Raw genomic sequence first — 24,927 nt, 5'->3', positions numbered from 1 at the left:
TGGACATCGCCATTTCCTTTTCTGCCTCCTGACTGATCTCCTCATCCTCATTTTTCTTCTCAGGAACAAAAAAAAGAAAAAAAAGAAACGGCAGCGTGGAGCGTTCAGAAAGTGCTTATTACAGTCACAGGATATTAATATAAAGCAATCATTCCTGCACCTAACATCTCAGAGGCCTGCTGTCCGCAGGAAACGTGCTGAGATAGATTGTTTTCCTGCCCGAGTGTAAATGGAACGTCAGTCTAGCCGAGCACTGTATGCTTGTCAGATTATGCAGGGAGAAAGCGTTCGGCGAGCCGCTGGGTTCCTTCTATTTTCTGCTGCGCCAGCGTCACGGTCAATTGAACTTTAAATGATCAATTTGGAAGCGAAAGAGCCTGTGATCAATGAGCTAATGGTGGAAATACCAATGTTCTCTCTTTGTGATGTAAGAGCGCTGAAACTGGCTCTGACAGCCTGTCTTTCAGGCCCGCAGCTCGCCTCCTTGAGAGGGAAAAAAAGAAAGAAAAGAGAGGCCTCATCAATGCGCGTCAGTGTGTCTGTACGTGCGTGGATATGGAAGAAGTTGGCACACCGCAGGAAGATTTCAGATTTTTTATGGTGAGAACATGCTGTGAAAAAAAAAAAAGGAGCCAGGCAGAACACGTTCATGTACACATGCGTACCAGAGAGAGTCCATCAGGGACACATTTACATCGCTGGATGCTGCATATTTTTATTGAACACATTTCCTGCAAGAAATTGCCTTTTATCGTTTCTGTACGTTGCAGCTTAATCAGTCGGAAAAAGGAACAACAAAAAAAAAAAACACACCGCAGACTATTGCCAAGTTTGTGCTTTGATATTCTTATGAAGCCAAACACCACAGAGTAACTACAAGATTTCACTGATCAACACGGCGCTAGATCACAAACATGACACGGAGGATCCTTCGATTCATTCACCATTTTTAAAATAGACTAAAACTGGCCTTCCTCTTGAAGCACATTCTTTTTTTTCTTTTTTCTGTTACGACTAATTGTCAGCGAATTTTTAAGAAACATTTTTTCGCCGCTTTGAGAACATTCAAAGCACTTGCTAATGAATAAATTAATACAATTCACAACTGCAGTGCCAAAAATAGCCATCAGGAAAAAAAAAACATAAATACAAAATGTGTATGTTGCCATGACAATTACATCCATCATAAATATTAAGACACCATTCGGCAGTCCAACAGAGAGCTATGAGGCTATGAGGGCAGGAGGTTTTTGGCAGATTCACCGCGGAGGAGAGATGGAGGGAGGAGAGTAAAGCACAATGAATCAAACGGCGATCAGTCGTTGGTGTTTCTAGTTCCTGTGCTCTCCTCACCACCGCACCACCTGGCTGCTGTAGTCCTCTGTCGTGGCTACCTGCTCTAACACCTTCGCCTCCTCCTGTTCCTCCTCCTCCCCTCCTCCTCCTCCTCCTAGTCTCCACAGCTGAGCCAGATAGGTCCTGTGCATCCGCTGCCTCTGCTGCCTCTCCTGCCACCTCCTCAGGCGCTCCTCCTGGTGCTGCTTCTGGCGGTTGTACTGGTAGCGGCGCAGGAACAGCTCCTTGGCGTACTCGTACAGCTCCACGTCGAGGGCGTTCAGCCCCTCGATGCGCCACCGCACCTTCTCGCTGATCCCAACGCTGGCGGCGCGCGTGCTGTTGATCTGCGTGAAGGCCCGGATGAAGCGCAGGCCGAACGTCCGCTCGAACAGGTACTGCGTCTTGCGCTGGAACTCCGTCAGGCCGTAGAAGGCCATGTTGCGCAGGTTAGCCTTGGCGCTGGCGAGCAGCACGCGGCCTCGCTCCAGCTCGCTGACGGAGGACATGTTGTAGCAGCCCACCAGGCTGAGGTCGGCCAGCATGCGGACCTGGCGGTTGTTGGCGAGGTTAGAAGGGCAGCTCATGAAGTCTGCCAGGGGCACGCCCGTCCAGTCTTCACCGCTGTAGCAGGCGGGGAGCTCGTCCTGAGTGGGCGGGCGGCCGTCGCACATGTGGAGGGCCGTTTTCCAGGTGGCCCCACGCTGCACATGCTTCCACTCACTGAGGTAGCGTGACACGGGGTCACGGAGCATAGTGATGTAGTAGAAATTCCTGCAGAGACAGATACAGAGATACATAAACATTAGTATCCTCTCCCAACAGACATGGATGTATGCTAAAAATGGAGCTACAGGTGATGCTAAATGACATTAGCACGAGGAATGCAAGGGAAAACAGCCAGCCTCGGTTGCCCAAGCAGCTCTAAAATGTACAATTAACACATTATGTCATCACATCATTGGTTTCAAAACATCTTGCCCAAGGAATGTAGCTGAAAATTAACACACTGGCACATGCACAGAAATATGGATTGATGTGTGTTGACCTTGGACCTGGACGTCTTGGCCAGGCATGGTGACATTATTACACTCTACGCTTTTTCTATGCTAAGCTAAGCTAACCAACTGCTAGCTGTAGCTTTTTATTCATTCAACAGGCATGACAGGTATCACCTATTCCTTCAAACTTTATTTTCCTTTCAGCCTCTGAGAGTAAGCGCCCCCTCCGAGCGACACACTTGCCAGCAGGGCGATGTGAGGACAACAAGTCACTCCGTCTATGAAAACAGGCTTCAATTCACTGTTCATCATTTTTTTTTTTCTTTTTCCTTTACACGGACGATACGAATTGTATTTCATTCAAATAGCTCCAGCATTCTTAAACTGAATTGCGACAGCCGGCAGCATTAAGTTGAGATGGTACCTGCGTACGCGCCGAATGAGACAAAGGTTGGAGGAACCGTCTGGCAAAACACCATGAGCCACATTTTCAACCCGGCGAAGGAGGATGAAACTATACATCAAATTTCTCATATCCTGCTGCAGATAAAAAAGAAATACAGGCAGCAAGAAAATACCACAGCGCTGGAAGTATATAGACAGCGACGAAAGTGTGATTAGGGTTTAAATGAAAAACATCATCAAGTGTGTCTGAGAGAATAATGACACAGAGAACACCGCAACCCAAGCATGTATAGCATTTAATATCCTGCAGATGTGAAATGATTCTTGTTTTTGTCAAACCCATTTGCCTCTGCCTACCTCTAAATGAGTTCTTCCCCCCCCCCCACCCAGTCTGCAGCACCTTTCGTGTTTCTGGATCACTCTGATCTGCCACGAACGGCGCTTCAAAAAAAAAAAATAAATAAAGAAGAAGAAGAAGAAAAAAAAAGAAATTGCTGTAACCCAGCCTTCGCGAGAAAAGCTTTCAACTGACAAACACGGCTTTCCGCTCTTATCTATTGAGTTCAGAGATGACCAGCATAACAGTGAGGTGACTGAAGGAGTCAGCGCCGGGGAGAATTTCAGCCATTTTCCCCCCCCCCAAAAAAAAAAAAAAACATTTCAAAAGAAAGACAGCGTAGATAAAAGGAAATTGAAAACGTTCATCTTCAAGCAAAGATCACCATGACCTCACGGTGTCAGAGTGAGAAACCAAATAGAAAAGCCGGAATAAAAGGCAGAACATTTTATTTCTTTTCATTCCTCAGGGCTGCAGTTTACCATCTGGGAGCTTTTCATTCTCCGGCTAAATAAAGAATTCAGATTCAAGGACATTTTACTGCAATGCTGCTCCGGGAAACTATCTTTTCAAAAACATATAGTACAAGAACAGTCAGGTTTTCGGTACATTCCTCTCGCCCCACTACAGTTGTATAACTTGTTGGAGCTTTAATTCCTGGGACCGTCTGCTCCTGGTGTACAGCAGTGTTTTTCCATTTGATTTCCCCTCCTTGTGAGCACGTCTCTGTGGACTGAGTTTGGCCAAGAAGCGCGCAGACGGCTGTGATGAGCTGGACGCGCTCCCAAAATCAGATTCCCGTACGGTTTGTGGGTCACTTTGTGTACAATACACACACACACTCAGCACCTGTGTGATTAGATGAGAGTGCCAAGACACACACTGGCATCCTTCACCTGGTGAAATACTTAATTTGAGTAACAGTTCTTCTTATCAGTAAAGCTGGAGGGCCTCTACTGTTATATTAAGGCCTCTTTCGCTACACCACAGTGAAAAGCGGGAAATGGAAACAGCTAATTATGAAGCTTTGTCATCTTTTTTCTCTGTTGCTAAGAGACCGCATAAGAAATAACCGGGTGAAGTTGGGGCAACACCTCGTGTTCCACTTTTTGTTTGTCTTTGTCTTTTTTCCGCTAAACATCTCAACAACACTAACCGCAGCTCCCCCTCGCACCAACCACAGCACTTTGTGAGGAAAAGAATCAGTAGTTAAAGAATAAGTCAACGAATGTAATGTAAGACAACATTTAATAGGAATGGAATAATAATAAGAAGAAACAAAGTAAAAATACATAATTAATATATATATATATATATGTGTATATATATATATATATATATATATATATATATACATATATATATATATATATATATATATATATATATTATAAAATGTGTGCATTTATTATTTTACAAATATACTTAAAATGTATGTTAAGATCTTAATAAAAAATATAATCATTATACTACATTTGGAACAGCTTCCTCCCAACATCTTAAAGGTGCAATATGTAAGAATTTGGCTACCTGTCAAATTTACACTCAAAACAAGCAGGGCAGCATATCAACAGAATAATTAACTAACTAACTGCTGCTTACTGTAGCTGCCTTAAGCTAGTTAGCTCAGTTAGCCATGAAGCTAGCAGTCCAGACTGCGATCTCGGAGGAACAGAGCTTCTGTTGGTGTTTGGGACGGGCTGTGGCTAGCTGGTTAGCATGCTAACTTCAAAACTGTTATCTGTTCAGATTCTGTTGATAATGTTTTTTAATGTTTTAAACTTAAGTAATTTCATATTGCGCCTTTAAAAGTAATATTAGAAAAGTATACAAATTTAAGATGATTTACCCATATTTAGATATTTACTATCTTAAATGATTAGACTTTTCACAGTGTGTGTATCATTACACATGTTAGTTTTAAAAGTTGGCATTGCCAAGCTTATGGAGAAGAAACGATGCCTCCATTTGATCAAATAATCCAGGCAGTGCTATGTTTGAACCAAGAACTACTACATGCTATGGTAATGGTAAGTAATAAGCTCAAATTTAAGAAATAATTGGATTTGGTAACATGTCAGTTGTTGGATCAAGTGTGGAAGTACGGCTGCTACTATCTCTTTTTACTGGAGATTAATCTGTCTATTATATTCTTGATTAGTTGATTAATGGTTCAGTTCAGTTTACTGTCCTAGAGGACAAAATAAACCAGAAAATACTCACACTGAAGAGGCTGAATTAGGAGAATTAACTTTTATGCCCTTAGATAATAATTGTTTTAAAGTTTTTTAAACAAACATTGGTCTTATGAGCCACTGAATTGATTATTATGAGGAAATAAAACCCTTATACAGGGACATTATTGTTGTTCTTGACATATGGTAAAACGCACATGTGGTAACTTAATGACCAATGTATTTTAAAGACAAATCTTACAAGGAAAGGCTGAAGTATAATCTTAACTGGGGAAGAACAACACCTTCGAGGAAGAAAAGGGGAAAGAACGACAAAAAAACAATAATCTCTCCTTCGTCATTTTAACAAAGTCCCTTCTGAAGCATGCAACTCCCTCCCTGTCCAGCAGTAGTCCCCAGTGTGTTGCCACCTTTCTACATCGACTGACCTCCACACCTGCTCCACATTCCCTTATCAACTACCCAGCATACACGCCTCAGCCAGCCTTCATTCTTCCCCAACCTTGCCTGTTGCCAAAATGTTTTCAGTAAGTTCTGCTTTTTTTTTTTCTTCTTTTTTCGTCTACAAGCGGTACAATTAGTGCCGTTTTAAATTTTTCTCTTTCTAGCTAAGAAAAAAAAATATATATATATATAAATGACGGAATTTATACAAAGGAAAAATTAAAAAACTAAAGAACAGGCTGTCATGAAACACTGCACTCATTTCTATTAAAAAAAGATTCAGTAGATAATTGGTCTCACCCTGATGGCAGAATGTTTCACTTTCTTAAACAAAAATACGAATTTTAATGATGAGTATGATTTGAACTAAATCATTATATTATTCTATCATTGGCTGATATATAACTATGCTTATGAAAGGCTTGTCATTATGTGACAAAAACTTGAGACATTCGGGCAAAATGCACCAAGCCCCTTCTTCATCTTCACAATGAGAGCGTCTGCACGACTCTTATTGTTCCGAGTCGCTTGTAAACAGACAAATTTGATTAATTGAGAGAGAAGCTGTGTTGCCGAGCAAAGTATGCGCGGCCAAACAGCCCTAAAAGGTCCACAATTTAGCAATTATTGCAACATGGCAGATAGCAATCAGCTGTGATCTATACTTAAGTGAGTGCCATGATGATATCACGGCAGAGCACACCCGCAGACAGACACACCACCCCGAGATAATGGCCATCCACAGTGGAGGCTAAGTGAATTACCCTGCCATCTTCGCCGGGCTGAACGGACAGCAGTAGATGGATGGACACACGCGAGCGCCTCACACAGCGGCCTTTGTTGTACTTACTGGAAAAGAGCTCTGTCTTTTCTTTTCCTCCTCTTGTGCCTATCATCTATCTGTACAGCTAACCGCGAGACAGCCAGATCAATAAATGTCCATGCAACCCCGCCTTTCTGCGTCTGCGCTTTCATCGTGACCTATTGACAAAGACCGGCAAATGTCAAAGCTCTCCCCTTACTCGTGTCAGGGACAGAGGCAGGGTCAGATTAAGAAGGTCAAGAATAATTACTCGTTGGAGGAATGGCGGAGGTTTTCTCATGCAGGAAGCAGGCGGCGTCACTTCTGATTGTGAATGTAATAATATAAAGGTAGAAAAGATTCGCGCTATCACCAGTAGGAGGTGTCCTGCAGGCTCATTCTCGTCCAACACTGACATAACACCCGCCTTCTTAAAACAAAGTATGTAATTCATTGTTGTCTTCATTGTTCAACAATCTGCTTGACTCAGCCAGAAATGTTCAAGGACGAGGTTAAGTTTTAAGTTTGGTCACCAGCTTACTTCCTCACTCGGTAGCAATCGGCAACCAACTGAAACTCAGTTACCTTGTACAAAATCACTATTATTACTTTAATTATTAAGTATAAAATTCAACAAAATAGATACCAAAGTTTTGCGACATCTTTGAATTAACATATCATATCTTTAAAGCTGACATGATGTGATACGTACCAAAATTTACTCTCCTTTTAGCTCTATTTTGGTCTCCACCAACTCCTCCGTTCTAAATCATTGAGTTATTGCAAACAAATAGAGGCAACATATTACCATACTGCTAAACTGCTGCTAACTGTAGCTTGCCTTGAGGTAGCTCAGTTAGCCGTGCAGCTAGTGGTCCAGACTGAGAGCTCGGCGTGATATTATGAGAGAGAACGGGCAGTGGCTAGCTAGTTAGTGTGCATCAGTAGATGGATACCTGCAACACAATACATAAATGTCTTTGTATAATAGATTTCTTTGATAATTTTCCCTAATTTTTAAAATATTTAAACCAAAATATTGAACCTTTTTAATCTACAAATGTTGGTTATAGCAGCTTTTAAATCTTCTTGTGTTATTGTGAGATCCCTGCAGCCCACATGAAGAAACAGCTCTGACATCATGTTTCCTATTACTGGCTTTCCTGAGCTAAAACAACTCTTCACCACCATCAATCTCTCTCTAACAACATCTGTCATACGGCCTGATTTATTCCATGCCCATGCCCAACCTCTTCGCTAATGTGCTAAATGGCTTTCCAAGTCTTTCAGGCCTGAACGGGACAAAGTGGGAACATTTTTGGCCTTCTCCGACACCTGATTGATCGAGCCAAAATCCAATGTTGTGAGAGAGATTTAAGGGAGATACAGCCTACAAGACACCAACACATGTGGCGCATGTAACAGCACAATTGTTGTCAATACACAAATATGGCATGTGTGTGCGGCCGTGCGCCGTTATTCCAAGTTCAATCAGCTTGTCCCGTTTTGCCACCGATCAATCCATCGCGTCGTTCATGCCCTTCTCGCCGCCTGTCACCTTTCTCCACACAGCAAACCTGCAAACACTATTGATCTCCATCTCTCTCCCTGATTGTCTCTCTCTCTCTCACTCTCTAAATCACCATCGAAAAGCTACAGAGGAAACTCGCAGCAAAAGATCGATATCTGCCTTGTTAATTCACTCACTACCATCAAGGACACAGTCATCTCATGATAAAAGCCTTGATGGAAACTATTTATGCCGCGGGAGAGGAAGCCCGTACGAAAAGTGTCTGGATGGACAACAATCTTTATTTCATCGTTTTAAAAATTAAAAAAACATCATGTTGCTTTTAGTTGGGGCGTTTCACAGCACACACAAATGATCAGCGTCAATAAAATATCACTTTTGAGCTTTTCTATTAGCCAGGTTGGGAGAAAAAGCAAATTTGAAAACAAGCACAGGACTGCATCGATTTCACACTGAAGTCAGGGTGTTGATAACGCTCACAGTTGGAGCAAATCCATTTTAAAGGTGTTTTTGTGCCCGCTAGGGATCCCTTAACCGTTGCCTCCAAGTGGGAATTACTATCTGACCAGAAAAAGAAAAACCTTCCGTCATCTCCATCTGTAGTCACATGCTGCCTTTTTAACAGTTTTATCTCCCAAATCACTTTTAAATGTCCCCTCGGTTGTGATAATGACAGCTTCTCTGAAAGTTTCGGGGTGTGAAACACATTTCTCACATCGAGAATGAATCGTGTCTCTTAGAGGAATGGGAGCAGCCTAAAGAAGACTGTCAAATGCAAATACTCCCAATGTTCCCTTTGTTCTTAAGGCTTTCATTCAATCATATTCTGTTATGTTACTGTTTGTTTGAAATCTTGCGCTTAATCGTCCCACGTTTCAGGTGTCAATATTCTGTTTCCGTCTCAGTTTACAGATGTCTACCTCTCCCTGATCAAAGCTGAAACATATATTTACATAGAGGGAGACAATAACGAGATGTAGTTTTCACAGAATAGATTTTTAACTGAAAGATGATAATCACATGAATTGTCGCTGATTGCTCACATCAAGACTTTTTTGTATTACAGGTTTTCTGGTATACTGTGTTTAGATATGCAAATGAGGGACTGTCTAATTCAATATGCACATATTTGCATAATTTCCAGAACAGAAATCTTACCGTTGAATAAAGCGAGGCTCATAAATTGTTTTAAATTTTGTTTATATATTAGTCAAATCTTTTTGTCACTCCATAAATCAGAAAGAAAAACAAAAATGTTCACATTATTCTCAACAAATGAATTGTTATATAACTGAAAACTGCCTTTAAAAGATTGCATAATGTAGAGTTTCATACATTTTTAGACAAAAACTCGTGAAAACCATAAGCTAATTCTTACCTTACAGATTTAATCGTTAAAATTCCATAGTTGAGATGTCTATTGAAGTTAGCATGCTAACCAGCTAGCCCCCATCAACTTTAGAACTCTGAGCTCCGAGTCAGCTAATACGACCGCTAGCTGTCCAGCCTTCTAGCTAACGGCAGCGATAGTTAGCAGCAGTTAGCGGTTGGCTTGTTGATATGCTGCCCCCTGTTTGTTTGGAGTACGATTTCAACAGACAGCCACTTCTTACACATTCCCTCTTTTAATTTAATATTCATATTTTTACTTAATGAATATCGAATGTAATAGAAAAATACTGTTGTTGTGGCTTTAACACAAAACATTCCAAAATTTTAAAGACCAAAATAAATCCAAAACATGAAAGCTAACCTCTTCTGAAAAGGGTCACGTTTGCAGTGAAACTCTCAGCTGGGAAAACATTTAGCCATTTAGCCCTCGGAACAGAAAGAACCTTGTGGATAACACTTCATTTGGCAAAGCGGATAAAATATTAGCCTGGTTCAATTTTTCAGCTTAGCCAACTTGACTGTGGGACTAGAAGAATAGGAGTTACAAATGAGGACAGCCATTAAACGCGGCACAGGGGCGCCGATTCCCCAAAAAGTAAATGAGACCGGCAATTAGACGAATGGAAGAGGGATGTCTGAGGGCACGGATCCAGCAGCAGCAGGTCTGCATGTTAGAGGGGATGTTATCAAGATGACAGAGTGAGGCTGCTCAGCTGCACAGAGACCGGGCAAGTCTCATCACATCAGTCCCCAGACCAAGAGGTCAAGCGGGATCCATTTTCACTCATCTGATTCTCTCTCTTGTACTAATTTAATCTTTGTCTGCCAATTACAGGCAAAATGATCCCTGCGCCCATCTGCGCACAGCGGTATCGCTATCCAACAACCAAGCACACACACAAACTACAGCACTCTCCTTCGGCCCCTAAGTGATCTGCCAACGGCGCACTCTCCCCTCCGTAAGCATAACCGAGTTGTAGAGAAACATGGGCCTGGAACAGGACTTGATAAATCTTACAGAGGCACAGATTGAGACTGAGCGTGCGAGGAGAGAAAGTGACGCGCGGGGGGGGGGACTGGTGCTGCACTGTGATCTTCATTGGTCGCAGATATGAGATGCTATTTTGGGCGATAAAGGAAAAGCCCCAGGGATGCTGGTGTGGAGACGAGGGAACCGAGAACGCTTCCAGAAAGACGAGGTGTCCAGGCGAGCGAGGGTGTGAAGATGTGGTTTTGCTGAAAACTAGGTGATAGACTATGTGAGGAGCCGCAGCCGGCGTGTACTTACACAAACTAAATGATGCAGAATATTTCAGGGTTCAAGACAAATCTTTGCAGAGGAGAGCTTCTTCAGGGAACAAAATCCTCCATCTGTTTTTATTAAAATGTGGCTGCGGCTCAGGTAGCTACACTTTTTCAGAGTTCCCGTAGTTCATTTGGTTTTTTAAACACGCCCACGGAAAGCATAATGTCGAGGACATCAACGACAACCTGGCATGTGCAGCTTTAGCGTCTTAGCCTTAACCTTTTCTTGACATCTTAATCTTTGCATGGAAAGGATAAATGGGAGACTATACTCTGCAAAGGTCAGATCTACCCACACAAACTACAGAGGAATTTCTGAAAAGCAATCCACTTTTTTGCAGTATGCGAAGGCTGCTTCCAACGCTTTGCTGTATGTTTTTCCTGCGGCGTTTTGACAGTGAGTCTTTTGAAAGTCACGAGTGATTCACAGCTCGTACCGTTCAGATTATCATCACACTGGTGAATTAGAAGAAGATTCGAATTTAAGGTACAGCCTGCTACATCACACATGGCTCCAAAAATGCTGAATCTCATGTCGTTCCCATAGAATTGAACGGTTTTGTTCCGCGATGACTATCTAGCGGAGATTTCCTTTCTGTGATGTTTTTCCGTTTAACAAAATTGACACACACTGTTTGCTAAATGCAATCTCCAACCCAGTCGACAGGTTTCTGAATAACTCCTCAGGATTAATCCCCCCCTCCTCTTACACCCCTTCCTCCTCCCAAGTATAATAAAACCTGTCTTCGACTGCCCCTAATCCCCCTAAGGAGTGTAGAGATTATCAAGATCCTCTGAATATCTTGTATTTCTTACTAGAATACAAGACGCTGCCGCCTGTCACGGAGCCAGTGCACTGAGAGGTTTCATTTCACTTGACCCTAAACAACCGTTTGATTAAAATCTGTTTAATAAATCTCTCTACAGGCATGCTTTCAAAATGGTCTCACTTCACTTTGGAACTTCATGTAGCTCTACTTTACCTGCAGCACCATTGAAAACCATCGTCTAAGTCATTATAACTTTGCATAATTATGACTAAAGTGAGTGGGGATATTTAAAAAACATAAAGACATATTGGAATAAAAGCCTAAGTTGATTATAACCAGACATATCCACGTAGAATCCCCAAATCTTAATGTAAATTTAAAGACTGTATAGCGCAATTATAGAATTTAAAGTGAAGGAATTAATCACAAAGTCTGTCTAAATATTTGGACGAAAATGTACATTAAGTGACATAAGCGGTCTTCTTTAAACGATGATATTGGGCATCGGTAGGATAATTTGTGTTGGTTGTATGCTGCGTTCTACAAATTTTGCTCACAAAGGAGCCCAGCAGTAATTATGAGCAGGAAATTTGGGAATTTTCACACAAGACCTCAACAGAATAAGTCTGTCAACAGGACACTGAAATACACTAGTGCATGCAGAATAAGGTATTTGAAGTCAGTATCACTTTTCAATAAACTGTCGGCTGTAAATTTCTTTCTTTTAACTTTACAAATACAGGCTCTAAATATGGACGTTTCAGTGATTTGATGGGTTGATGACAGGATGTTGTTCTTTCTAGAGTTAGAAATTAGTTCTTTACTGTAGAAAATAAAAGTATAATGATGAGAGGGACGTTGGTTTGAGAGCAAACATCATGGTAATCAAAACTACTTAAGTAAGGCTCCAAAGTAAAATAATTGGCTTATTTGCTGAGAGTTATGGCGCTTTCCATTTTGCAAAGAGGTCAGGGCTGGGAAGTTGACTGTGTTCCAAAAACAGTTCTAGCCACATTAGCCATAATTAGCGGTACCAGTTGATAACAACGTATTACGCAACATTTGTCGCATAAGAACTCGGAAGCAACATGTCCACAAATAGAAGTTGGACAGTACCGTGTTTAAGACTAAGATAATGAGACATAAATAAGACTGAAGTGATAATGGGCAAACTTGTGTGGATAGCTTCATATTCAGTGTCAAGCTATCAGTTTAAGGGTCAACATTTGGTTGCTTGTAGACGGTTCACCTAAAGATAAAGCTAATTAATCTAAGTACAAAACACATTTTGAGGGTCACTTTGGTATAAATACCAATATTTCACAACCCACAAATGCCCCTCTTGAGCCTGCCTCCCTCCACAGGGAGTTCAGAGGTCATTCAGCTTTCCTTCGGGCCTAATTGCTAATATCATCATCATTCTGCTGTAAGGCGTGTGATCAAGGTCGCAATTCCCATGGCACTGGCAGAGCAGACTGTGGCATAAATTACCATGCCAAGTCATGCAAATGGTGATATCTTTAATTCAGCCAGACTTCGACGACAGGCTGGTGAGGGTATGTTGTGTCGTGAGTGTGAAGAGACGTGGTAAAACATAGATCCAAATGATCACACCTAACGTCTACACCTCATTAGCAAACAACTCCTGCATGAGGCCAGTCAGTGTCGCCTAAGGATAGCAAGCAGTGACAGGATACTAAGCTACCTGAGGAGGGTTTTTTTTTTTTATGCTTTATCAGCCTACATCACAACATCAAGCTGCAGCATAGGATCTCCCAAAAGACCCCGTACATTCACCCTCTGCCAAAAATAAAACTCTGATGTCAAGTACTGTACATCCCGGTATACTTTCCACCCACGAGAAGTGACGAATCAGAACTTCAGTGAAATGCAAACAGCCTCTCAAACAGCAGTGTACAGGCAACTTTAGTTTCTTTAAATTGACGCTAAGTAACTTTTTGGATAACAAGTGACAGTTATGGGAAATTGAGTTTTAGCTGAATGCTATTGTTTAGCCTTTAGCTAGCAGAACTGTAACAGCAGCATATTTGGAACACAGTTATAAGATTAGTTTTTGATTAATTTTCAAAAACTTTGCTAACATTGGCTAACACTTAGCCATCAAACATGCAAGACCACTTAAAAACTACAGACCATAATCACATGGCGGCCATTTTCGTCTGAAGTTGTACGTTTTTTGAAGGTAGGGAATCTGACAAGTTGTTATCATTTCACCACTTCTTGACTGATCAGCAGCCAAAAAGATGACGTAAAGAATTGGGCTGGGTATCACCAGGTACCTCGCGATATGATACAGGGTTCTCCCCAGACGGTGGAACAGCGGCGCTACGCCGCTATACCACTAGGTCAGCGCCGCTATATTCCGCGCGTGACGGTGACGAGCGTCCGTCCGTCCGTCCGTCCCCCGGTTGACGGCTAGGAGCTCCCGGCTGACGGCGATGAGCGTCCGTCCCCCGGCTGACGGAGTTGATGACCGTCTGTCCGTCCGTCCGTGTCTCCCCCCCCGTCCCTGGACAGACGGTGCACCGCTACACTAAAAATTTCTGGGGAGAACCCTGTGATACTAACATTAAAATTCACCCACGATAACGATAATATCACGATACAGTTATTCTGCGATAAGCGATATACTGCAAGAAATTTCATCCACGATACATCATGATATCTGTGTCACTGAAGAAATTCAATATTTATTCACTGCACTGAATCCATTTCACAGGAATTACAAAACATTGTCAATCAATTTCACATGAATGACAGCCAAGTAAAACAAAGTGTATACTGCACAGTGGCTCTTCTTTACACACACACTGACTGCAACTTAAATATTATTAAATATCGATATTTGGCGCCAGTGTATCGATTACGTACCTCAAGACAAAATATCGCGATATACTGTAGTATCGATATTTTGGTACACCCCTAGTAAAGAAAGTAGCAGTGGTTGGATGCTAACGTCAGCTGTTGTCTTACGGAGGCTAACGGGCTATCAAAACCTGAAAAGATGACAGAGAAGATGATGGATTGTAAAAAAGTATGGAGGGACATCGGGCCGTGCTTTGAGGTAAAACGACATATGTTATAGGTAATTAGCATCGGTAGCATTCATTGATCATATCCAGCGCATTTCACTTTCAGGGTTAATTAATGTGTCCAAGATATGTGTTGATATTTTAGCTGATAATTTAGGTCTCTCCTATCATATCGTGTCACTCTGTTTTACTGATTGTTGATTCAACTTTTTATTAGTGAGAAAAATAATGTGTAATTTCTTCCCTCAAAAGTTGCAGTCTCACTTTAAGTCATCTATATCCGCTGTGAGCATTTTGAATGATTTCTGGTGACTGAAGGTCAAATTCTTTTGAAAACCCGTGTTCTTGTCACATTTAGTTTTTACAACAATGTGTGGCTGTCAGCAGCTCGAAATAACTTGATGGCTAAGCTCGAAGACTGACACTACAGTAAAAAGCACCGTTGACAGTAAAAGGGCAGCATTAGGCCTAAAGCTTCTGAGAAATGCTCTCTGCTTCGAATTGAACACGTTTGCTCAACAATATACATCCCTCTCTGAAATCTCTGTATATGGCTCTCTTTGGCCGAGGATTTAAACTGACTCGCTGTAACTGCAAGGGGAGATTAATGTCAGAAACTTGCAACCAGATGTTTTTCACCATAGAGTTTATTTAGTATTTCCGTCAAACACGGTTTAGCAAAAAGAAACAGAATCTAGAAAACTGCATTTTAATAAAATCATCTTTTCCACCATCCCTGTTTGACTTCTAAATCATGTCCGCTTCTTGCATATTTTTGCATATTTTACTTCCATTAGTGTCATTATTCTCATCATCATAATAGGGAGCTTTTTTCTCCAAATTAATAGCTAAAACCACCTTAACTGAGTCCAGAATGAACTGGGCTAATTAGACTCTGGCTGATCTGCGTTTTGGCCAGCCTGCATTCTTTGCTCTAATCTGAAATAATGAGGTCAGTAATAAGGTTACACTCTCTGACTGCTCAGCGTGAGGCCGACTGCCGAGGACGAACAGGGCGGCGCGGCAATTGAAGACGGTTTGACGTCTGGCCTTACAGCAATTTCGTAGCCCGCTGCGATGTGAATGCTGTAGCCCCATGCTGCGAGCAAAAGCCCGGCAGGAGCCTCTGACCAGCGGTGTGCCTATAAAAAACTACTTGAACAGGTCGCATATCACTCAGTGAAGTTTTGCGTGTTAGGAGGGAAATTTCCAGATGAAAGGAGGGCGTGTGGGTTGATGCAGGTAGACGCTTATGTTAAGTCAGGAATGAATGTATGATGGAAGGAGCAAAGAAAAGAAAAACCAACGGGAGGTGAAATACACAATCTCTTTATGAATGTGATGTGTTGTGGTCAAAATCATTACCACTGACCTCTAAACAGGGCACTTCACAGGGCATATTCTTAGCCAGGAGCTATCCTTAGCCCCAGGCTAAGATTTGACCAGTGGATAAACTTTTCACACACACATTGTTAACCCAGAGTTAACCTGAGCCCAGGGCTATATGATTCACATTGCATTTTGGGGGTTAAACCCTTCAGTTCTTGTTCTATTTAAGGCTATTTTAACCAATAAACAATGTTTTCTGTTGGAGGGGCTTCTGTTGGTGCACACGTTGACCTTTTTTAACTTTCAAGATCTTCTACATTTACACAAGAACCTATAAAACACAGCTGGAGGGGAAAAAAAGGAAAAAGCATATATGCTATGCAGTTACTTTGGCCAAGAATACCCAGACATTACATTTTCATACCATCCCATGGCTACCAGGCGCTGTTTGATACAGTTAGGGTTGCATTTTTTTGAAGGTAAAACTACGTACAATCTTCATAAATGTCATCAACTTGTAAGAAATGTAATCAAGCAGAGGCATATTTACTTCATGACCCTAAATAACAATTCTATTCAATTCTGGGTTGCAATATTTTAATGCTTTTTTAAATGGATTTTTAATGTCCAAATAAGACCAGACCCACTTTCCCCTGTCCTACGGACTCCTTTGTGTAAAGAAACTTGTTCTCTTGATCTAGAAAGAAGAAAGACCTGCCAACTTTTAAATCCTGGATAACAACACTGACTGATGCCCTCCACCTGGAGAAATCCGACATATCCTTAATGACAGATGGGAAGAATTTAGGAGGATCTGGACACCGATGATTTCCTCTACGGAGCGGACGGACAATATGCACATTAGGTGAGTCTCCATCTGTGTGATCAATGCTGTTCCTTTTTGTTTCATTAGATTGCTTGTTTTTGCTCTCTTTCATTGTATAGGGATGATACCTGCTACAAACCAGTCTATTACTGCTTTGCACATGGTTAAAATAAAAATACTTTAAGTACAAACTGGTTCCTATGCCAACTCATCTGCTAACAAAGGACACTAACAAAGGAGCTAATTAGTGAATACTGTCTCATTTTCCTCTTTTGGATTCATATACATGATTCTACTTTGAGCAAACTTTTCATCCATCAACAACGACAGCAAAGATGTACACTAATAATATAACTAAAATAAGACACATCTTCATCTGTTATATTGCAGGTGTGGCCAAGTTATATCAATGTCTAGTTTGTGTATTTGCTGGTGTTTACACCGGTGGGCTGTGTAGGAGAGAGGTGACTTCAAGGTGACTTTGAAGTGCTCGTATGCAGACAGATGCCTCAGTATTCGGAACGGAGCATCAGTCCAGATGTGCAAAGTATTAACCTCTTGAAGCATGAAGCGCAGGTATCTGTCAGCGATACACTGATCATGAAGGAGCACACCACTGAGACGCAGATTGTGGCGAGGTGTTTGAGGTAGTCTGTACATTCGGTGCACACCGAAGGATTTTTTTTTTTTTGTCACACTTTATCTCATTTCACAACCCCCCTGAGACCCAGACTGTATTTCACCGAAAGACAGACAGTATGGTAATGAGGCAGGGGGAAGAGCTAGGTGTGGGCTCCGTGGATGTAAATGTATTCCAACGTTTTAAGAACTGGCTGTGCAGCAAAATGGCCACTGTGGCTGATTAATTATACATAATGTTTAATGTTTATGTTTTACATAATGTGGTTATTAATGCTGGTGAATCTAAATGGAAATTTGGTTGGTTGGGGTAACAGTCCAAATGACGCTTGATTCTTGGGTCGGATGCCGCTACAGATATGATCTCCATCTATTGCCCGATATCATACACGTACGATATATACATGCAGAATATATGCAAACTATTTTTTTGTTACCAAACGTATTAGTCGGGCTCCAGTTGGAGACTCGTTGCTAAAAGCGGCATCGCTTCGAAAGTGCCTTGGAAATAGTGCGGGGCTGTCTGCGCTATTGTGCAATCAAGTTTAATTAATGGAAAAATGTTATGCGGCTGCTTTTTTAGTTTAGAAACTTTTTTGTGCATTTAAAAAAAAAAAAACTACAGAAAGATGTTGTGTATTTCTGGCATCGCGTCTCTGTCTGATCATCCACTGAAGAGACAAAAACATCATATTTGTCGAGCAAACGCGGAGGCTGTAACCGTCCACCAGATAAATGCACGCAAAAGAAAGAAACAGCGACGTTAAATTTCCGTCAGATTTTCTAAATTGTTTTCCATGGGTTTGTGCTTTTCACTGGAGCTCTTTTAATTACACAACTGTCATTACGCCTTCTCCCTCTGCGGCGTTTAATGGCACTCGACGAGAGAACTGGCCGCCACAAATCTTGACCAGCCCCGCCAGATCTTACCTGGCCGAATGTTCTGGAAATCCGATAAAAATGTGCCTTACAGCGTGCTGCTTTCATGTAAGGGGTCAGAAGCTGAAAACACTGCAAAGCCCTGGCTTAACCTTAAACAATGTAGTGCAGATAATGCAGTGGAGTAGCAGCAAATGGAACTAATGCTTAAGTTCAGTACTTGAGTCAATGTGCTGTTTGGGAGGGATTTATAGGAAAGCCTCGTGTTATAACAAACCAGTGTGGGTCTGAGGGCTGAGATAGGACTCTCTGCAAACTACATCACACCCTGCTGGATGTAGCCTGAAGCTAAGTGTGGGCGTCATCCATTCCCATGATGTTTGATCCCTGACTGTCTGCATTCCCCACTGCTGTATGTGACTTGTATAAGACACGAGTCATCCTTCAGCATCAACATGCTATTACTGAGTTGGATTGTTTTTCCGCAATCCGGACTAGGACATAATGTTTTGAGTGCTCGGAATCGCCTCGGCCTTATGACATACTCTTAACGATTATGTCTTAAATTTAGATCTAAAGAACAGAATGAAGCGACAGGGGTTGTGAATTTATCGGAAAAAACGACGATAATTCTCTTTAACCTCTTTTAACTTCTCTTGAGAACAGAAGGATCAGAGCAGGAACACGGATAAAGCAGAGGGATCTTGGGAGAATAGGACAGAGTCGCATTAAATATTGTATTAAGCTGAGCGGTATCGCGTCCTAACACGAATACGACACACACGCACTGACACACACATGCACAAACTCACTCCCGCTCCCTCCGCTGCCATCATCGTGTGAGTCACAGTCCATCAGGGGGAGGCTACGCCGCCCAAAGTGACAGGACAAGAGCCTTTCAGGTCTGATAAAACTACAACGTGAAGCCTCGTGGCGAGGCATCGCCGAGTGCCGAGTGAGCTCTGCGTTGTCTTTATTCTGCAGTTTTAATGTGAACTGACAGGAGGCCTTCACTTAACTGTTCGTCTATTTTGATAATTTTTAAAGTGTTTGGATGGAAAATCAAGCAGGCATGGACCCCGGGGAAACGAAACATCATGTGACAGATTCATGGCTGTTGAATGAGTTACGACTCACGGTCGTCCAACAAATTCACGTGTATAGAATGAGTTAAGAGTCGTTAAAGGATAAGTTCGCCCAAGTCTACGGAAAAAAATTGAAGTTAATTCAATTTGGGATCGGGAACTTTTTCTCCTAGATTTTCAAGCCAAAATCTTTACTGGAGCTGTTAAGCTAAGCTAAGCTAAAAGCGTTAGCGGGCACACCATCTGCAGTGAGCTCACCCATGTGTCAAGGCTTCAGAAGACTTGGATGATAGGACAATAGCTGTATGGAGCAATTTTAAGTTTGTTTTTGGTTGGTTTTTTTTTTGGTTGTTTATTTACATTTCAAAACAAGTCCCGATCTATTTCAGGGTTTTTCAGAGGATACTGTGGACTAGAAAACTTCACCTGACTTTCCATCAGCGTGGGGTTGAGCAGATAAGGACTGCATTTTCAATTTTGGGTGAACCATTAACTACGATGCCTTCCTCCTTTCTCTTAACCGTAAATGTTAAAAGGCGGCTTTACTTTCACCAGTTAAGCCCGAGCGGAGCCCAACTATAAACTATAAGTTAGGTACCTGAGAATTTTTAAATGGCACAGACAGAACCAAAATGGCACATTTAGAGATTCCGCCTGAGCGCTCAGTACTGAGACCTCTCTAATTTTGCTCTGATTCACTTAATTAGCATAAAAGCTGGCAGAAGTAATGTTCAGATGTTTGGCTATGGTGAGCTAGAGAGCTGGAGCTACTCATTCTAAAACTGTACTTTCGTTTATGCTGCATGCCAGCTTCATCTACTCAGACCCAGTAACGTATATACTTCCATACATAATAAGTTGTATGAGCTAAAAAAGTGTCAGATTTGACAGTGTAGAGGGCTCCAGGGTGCAGCTGTTTTGGTTGCACGTTCAACGTCGCCACAGTGCGACTGACAATCAGCAAAAAACGTTACAAATCTATTTTTTTTTAAACCGAACAACAGAAAAACTAAGGAAAACCACAAATATTTTCACAGGGGAAAACGCCATAGTTTTAACAATAAATTAAAACTTAAAATGAGGAAAAAAAACATTAATCTGCACCTTTGCTCATTTCCACAGTCATTTACACGCGTTAAGAAATTAAATCAAAGTGTACGCTACTACTGGGTGCACCTAAATTATGTGCTGGTGCACCTAAACGAGGGGCACCAGTGCAACCAGTGTAAAATGTGAGTCAGAGCTGCATCTGATCGTATTTGACAGCAAAAGACTGCAACAGCACCATTAACCACAGATGAAACTAATTTGTCCTTGAGGAAGACGCTGATTTCCTAAAAGCTGCTCAAGAGCTGGGATGACCTCTGACCTCCCTGTGGAAGGGGCCGGGCAGACCGATTACCTCCAGTGGGGATCAATAAAGCATCGCATTATCTGTGAGTACTTTTCAGCATCGCTCGGCGCAGTATCATATTATACTGCATATCGTCTGGTGCTGCGACAGAAACCGCAGGAAAAAATCCCTCTGTAAGTCAACACCCACAAGACTCCGTCCACTTATTAGCTCTGTGAGAGGAATTCAACACTCCTCTTGTCAAAATAATGATTAAAGAATTGTCACTTGATCGCTGCAAAAGGCTCAGATTTGGTCCCCATCCCTACAAATGAAGCCAGCTCGTGTCTGCAATCAGCCTTGTGCGCAGCAAAGTGCCAATGTTAATGAGTGCAGATTTTCCACCGACTATTATATTGAGTTGACAAGTGTTGACTGGAGTGTTGTTGATTCACTCGTGGCGCTGATACGGCTCGGAGGCGCCTTTTCAAAACAATTTAAAAGTGTTAAATTAAGTCTGATGGCTGCCACAGTGGACAGTTAATGGGTTGGAAAGATTCTGGAAGGCGCTCCCCGTCCTTGTCACCCCCCTCCCTCTGACACTCCCGCTAACATATGGAGATTTGCTCTCTGAACCAACAGCAAGGTAAATTGGCTTCAACACGCAGCCGGCACACCTCAGAGGGCCCTGCCCTTCTTAAGTGATTTACTCCCTTAAGCTCAGCTCTATCGCTCCTGTAATTACAGGAAATTGAAACAGACCTTCGCACGAGGAAGCCCGTCTGCTGGCTGGCGGCTGGTGTTGATCCCGTGCGAATGTTAACACTCAGCCAGCTCTATACGCTGCATGACATGCCAGTGGGAACACACATGAGCCTGGAGCGATCTGGAAGCCATGGAAATCTGTGCCCAGAACCTCCACTGTTGTAAAAACCCGGTCACCTTTGACCTCTAAACTACGCTAATCCACACTAAGGCTTATTCTTATTCCAATATCGACCGATTCAGCCAGCACTCGGCCATCAACGTGTCAGCAAACTGAAATATGCCCAAATTGTTGTCTTCACACTATGTCGAAAAACACTCATGTCTTATTTATAATAATGTCAGTCTGAAAGATGCAGCGGCGCGACAAATTACTCACTAATCAATTAATCATGTCAGTTACACTCAGGGATCTGTGTTAGTGCACCCTCATAACGTATTGAACACTTATAAATCTATTATGATTGATCACAGCTCAGGTTAGTTTGGCTTGTTAATTTTGCCTGCCTCTGAACTTGCCTGATCAAAATGGATGAGTGGATTGATGAGGGGGAGACCGTGAGTGAAACGGTGACTGATACACAGGCGCAACTAAATGATGACGTGACGGAGTGAAAGGGTGAATGATTAAACAATGAGGCGAATGAGCGAGTGAATGAGGGGAGACGCGAGCGAAGTGAGAAATGGTGACTGGAAAAGTGAGTGAGTGGGTGTGTGTGTGTGTGTGAATAAGCGAGAGAAGGGGTGAATAAATGAAAAAAAAAAATATATATATATATAGAGGGATGAATAAGTGAGAGAGCGAGCGAAGGTGTGGAGGAACAGGTGAATTTATGAGGGTGTAACTGAATGAATGAATGGCCCAAGAGGTGAATGAATGAGTGTCTGTGTCTGAGTGAGTGAGTGAGTGAAGGGGTAAATGAGTGAGTGAGTGAGTGAGTGAATAAATGAGTGAATAAATAAGTGACTGTATCTGAGTGAGTGAAGGGGACTGAGCTGAGTGAATAATGAGGCCAGTGAGTGGATCTGTGAATGACAACATGTGAATGAGCGAGTGACTCAATTAATATGTGAATTATTTAAAGAGAACAGATTTAATTGAGACTAATTGGAAGGTACTAAATGACTAATAATGTGATGGACTGTTCACCTCTTGCTCTTCGGGGCACTCTTCTTGTCCCGCTTGTTCATCACCACCGGCACGCAGCTCGTCAGCTCGGTCCAGTCCGCGTGCAAGCCGCAACTCCATCCCGTGGAGAACCGCGAGAAGAGCCACGACTCGGCTTTCCCGGGCCGGTGACAGGTGCACTTCCTCTGGCCGGCCAGGCAGTCGCACGGCTGCTCCAGCTCGATGTTCTTGACCAGGTGCCGCCCGAACGTCGTCCCGCCCGTCTTCTGGATGTGCAGGAACACCATCACGTCGTCCCCTCGGATGTTGAAGTCGACGTGCCGGTCCAGGTCCCGCTCCGTGAAGTTGAATTTGGAGGTGATTTTGGAGGGAAGGTCCTCGTCCACCTCCGGCTCGGTGTAAAGTAACTCGAGCCCCGATGAGTAGCGCTGGAAAAGCCCCTTCTCGTCACTTCTGAAGTAGCAGGTGTTGCTGTCCGCCGGGCACACGTACTGGTAGCCGATCATCAAGAAGAGCACCGCCGCGATGGGGATGAAGAGGAGTCGGTTGAACTTCTCCTCCATGGTGGAACAACTGTAAATCACGCCGTCGGCACAAACGGTAACGTGGTGTCCGAGTCGTTTTCCTCCTCCCCTCGTCTCATCCTGCAGCTTCACCCCGGGCACGTTTGTTTTTCTCCTGTTATTTAACACGAATGAAGTTGGAGTCCCACTTTCAGGTGATGCGTCCTGCGGGGCGGCTTCCACCGCACGTCCCGCACGAGAACAGGTCCACTTCTCAAACTTGAAGCTGTCACACTGAACTGTCGCCTGTTAACTAGAAATAAAAACAGAAGGCTTTTTCTCCTAAATATGTCAGACTGGAGGTAAAACTGACGTCCAGTGACACCTTCCCAGACGTCAATGCGCGGCGACACATCCCCGTGCGAGGAGTGTTCGGGCTCGGCTGTCCTGCCAACTGCTGATCGTATCTGAGCCCGGAGCAACAGCGCCAAGATGGCGGAGATGAAGGCGACCGCTTCCGGTCAAGACTTTCACAATAATAGTTTAATTAATGAATTGCTCTGATTACCTGCCTTAAAATGTGATAGAAACAGAATAATTAGGGAAAGGTGTGATCAGACCAGGTTTAAATTCATTATAGCCGCCTGTCACAGATGTTTCATATCAGCATATGTTGTCTGATGTGCACTGACATGATTTCTCCATTTTGGAGAGTATAATTCAGATACCTGAAGCTTTGGGTATGATTAGTCTTTTCCCAGTAATATGTCCTGTTTGTTTGTTTATTGTCAAACTGTAAATATTTCCTGCCTCATAGGCCTATATACCTTTGTCATAATGTTTATAGCCACATTTGAGTAATCACAGCAAAAAAAAAAGTGTGCAAATAAGCCGATATATCAATAGTGGAATTTGTCAGTCATATTGGCATTGGCTCCAAAAATCAGGTGTAGGTCTGACTCTTCCTCATACTCAGAGCTTGATACCTGAAATCAGCTGAGTCAGAAACAATAAAACAACCACCTTTGTGTGCATCCTGCCAAAATGATAATTGTCAGCAAAAATTTGAATCTAAAAGGTAATAAATCAGAAATCGATTCACTGCATTGACATCGAGTCAACATAATTACATTTAGTTAAGTCGATTAATTTGAATTGAGTACCGTGTGTGTGTATGACACGACAATAACCAGCTGTTAACTCATTACGACAGCACTGATTTAGCTTGGAGATTCTTAATTTGGACTTTCTGTTATAAAGAAACAAGACGCAGAACCAACAAGAAACATGGTCTGAAGAAATGAGGCCTGCGGCTCCAAAACCTGCTGTCAAGCCCAAAGAAAAGAAAAGAAAGAAAATCAATCACTATTCAGTCTCACTATTTTTCCCGACGTGCTATCTCAAAGAAGGAAACGGGAAACAAGTAAATGTGGCAGGACACAACATCGGTTCCCCTTGTTCCACTGCCCCTTACTTTGAAGGGCGCAAAATTAGATTTCCGGCTGTGATCGCGCGGGCTTGACTCTACATCTGCGCCAGTCATCTGTCCCGGTGACGCAACCGTATCTGTAATCACACACACACAACTTGAGTGGCCTAGAACAAGAGCTGGCGGAAAATCACTAATTCCGATAATATGGGAAACATGTATGGAGAACGTAAAGCGGAAGTGATGTAAACATGGTGCGCAATGGTTATCATGTATCCACTTCAAATCCCTGTTGGTCATATGTGCGCATGTTGTGTTACACAGTGGCAGACTCTCTATGTTTATTGCGCATACTATAATTTTAATATTAATCACTGCATCCTTTAAGGGATTCGGGTAGCTGTATTCCAAAGTGCCATTTTGTCGTGATGTCTTCATGT

General features: G+C 42.5%; 1 protein-coding gene across 1 annotated transcript; it reads right to left on the bottom strand.

Annotated features, from left to right (window-relative positions):
* Positions 1-580: 580 nt before the first annotated feature.
* On the bottom strand, positions 581-23,546 carry LOC115576741 (heparan-sulfate 6-O-sulfotransferase 3-B-like). The gene is made up of 2 exons (XM_030409299.1): positions 22,577-23,546; positions 581-2,109 (listed from the first exon to the last, which is right to left on the bottom strand). The coding sequence occupies exons 1-2, from the start codon at positions 23,116-23,118 to the stop codon at positions 1,350-1,352; spliced, it is 1,302 nt and encodes a 433-aa protein (XP_030265159.1). The 5' UTR covers positions 23,119-23,546; the 3' UTR covers positions 581-1,349.
* Positions 23,547-24,927: the final 1,381 nt, after the last annotated feature.

The sequence above is a fragment of the Sparus aurata genome, chromosome 24 (assembly GCF_900880675.1).
Source record: "Sparus aurata chromosome 24, fSpaAur1.1, whole genome shotgun sequence".
Classification (NCBI taxonomy): Eukaryota; Metazoa; Chordata; class Actinopteri; order Spariformes; family Sparidae; genus Sparus; species Sparus aurata.
Note: the sequence above shows the minus strand (reverse complement) of the source record. Positions and strands in the feature narration are given on the sequence as shown.

Excerpts from the sequence above, each read along its gene's own strand:
- LOC115576741 (XM_030409299.1), bottom strand. The coding sequence starts at position 23,118 with ATGGAGGAGAAGTTCAACCGACTCCTCTTCATCCCCATCGCGGCGGTG. Across the intron at positions 2,110-22,576 it reads AGTGCCCCGAAGAGCAAGAG|GAATTTCTACTACATCACTA; the intron begins GTGAACAGTCCA and ends CTGTCTCTGCAG.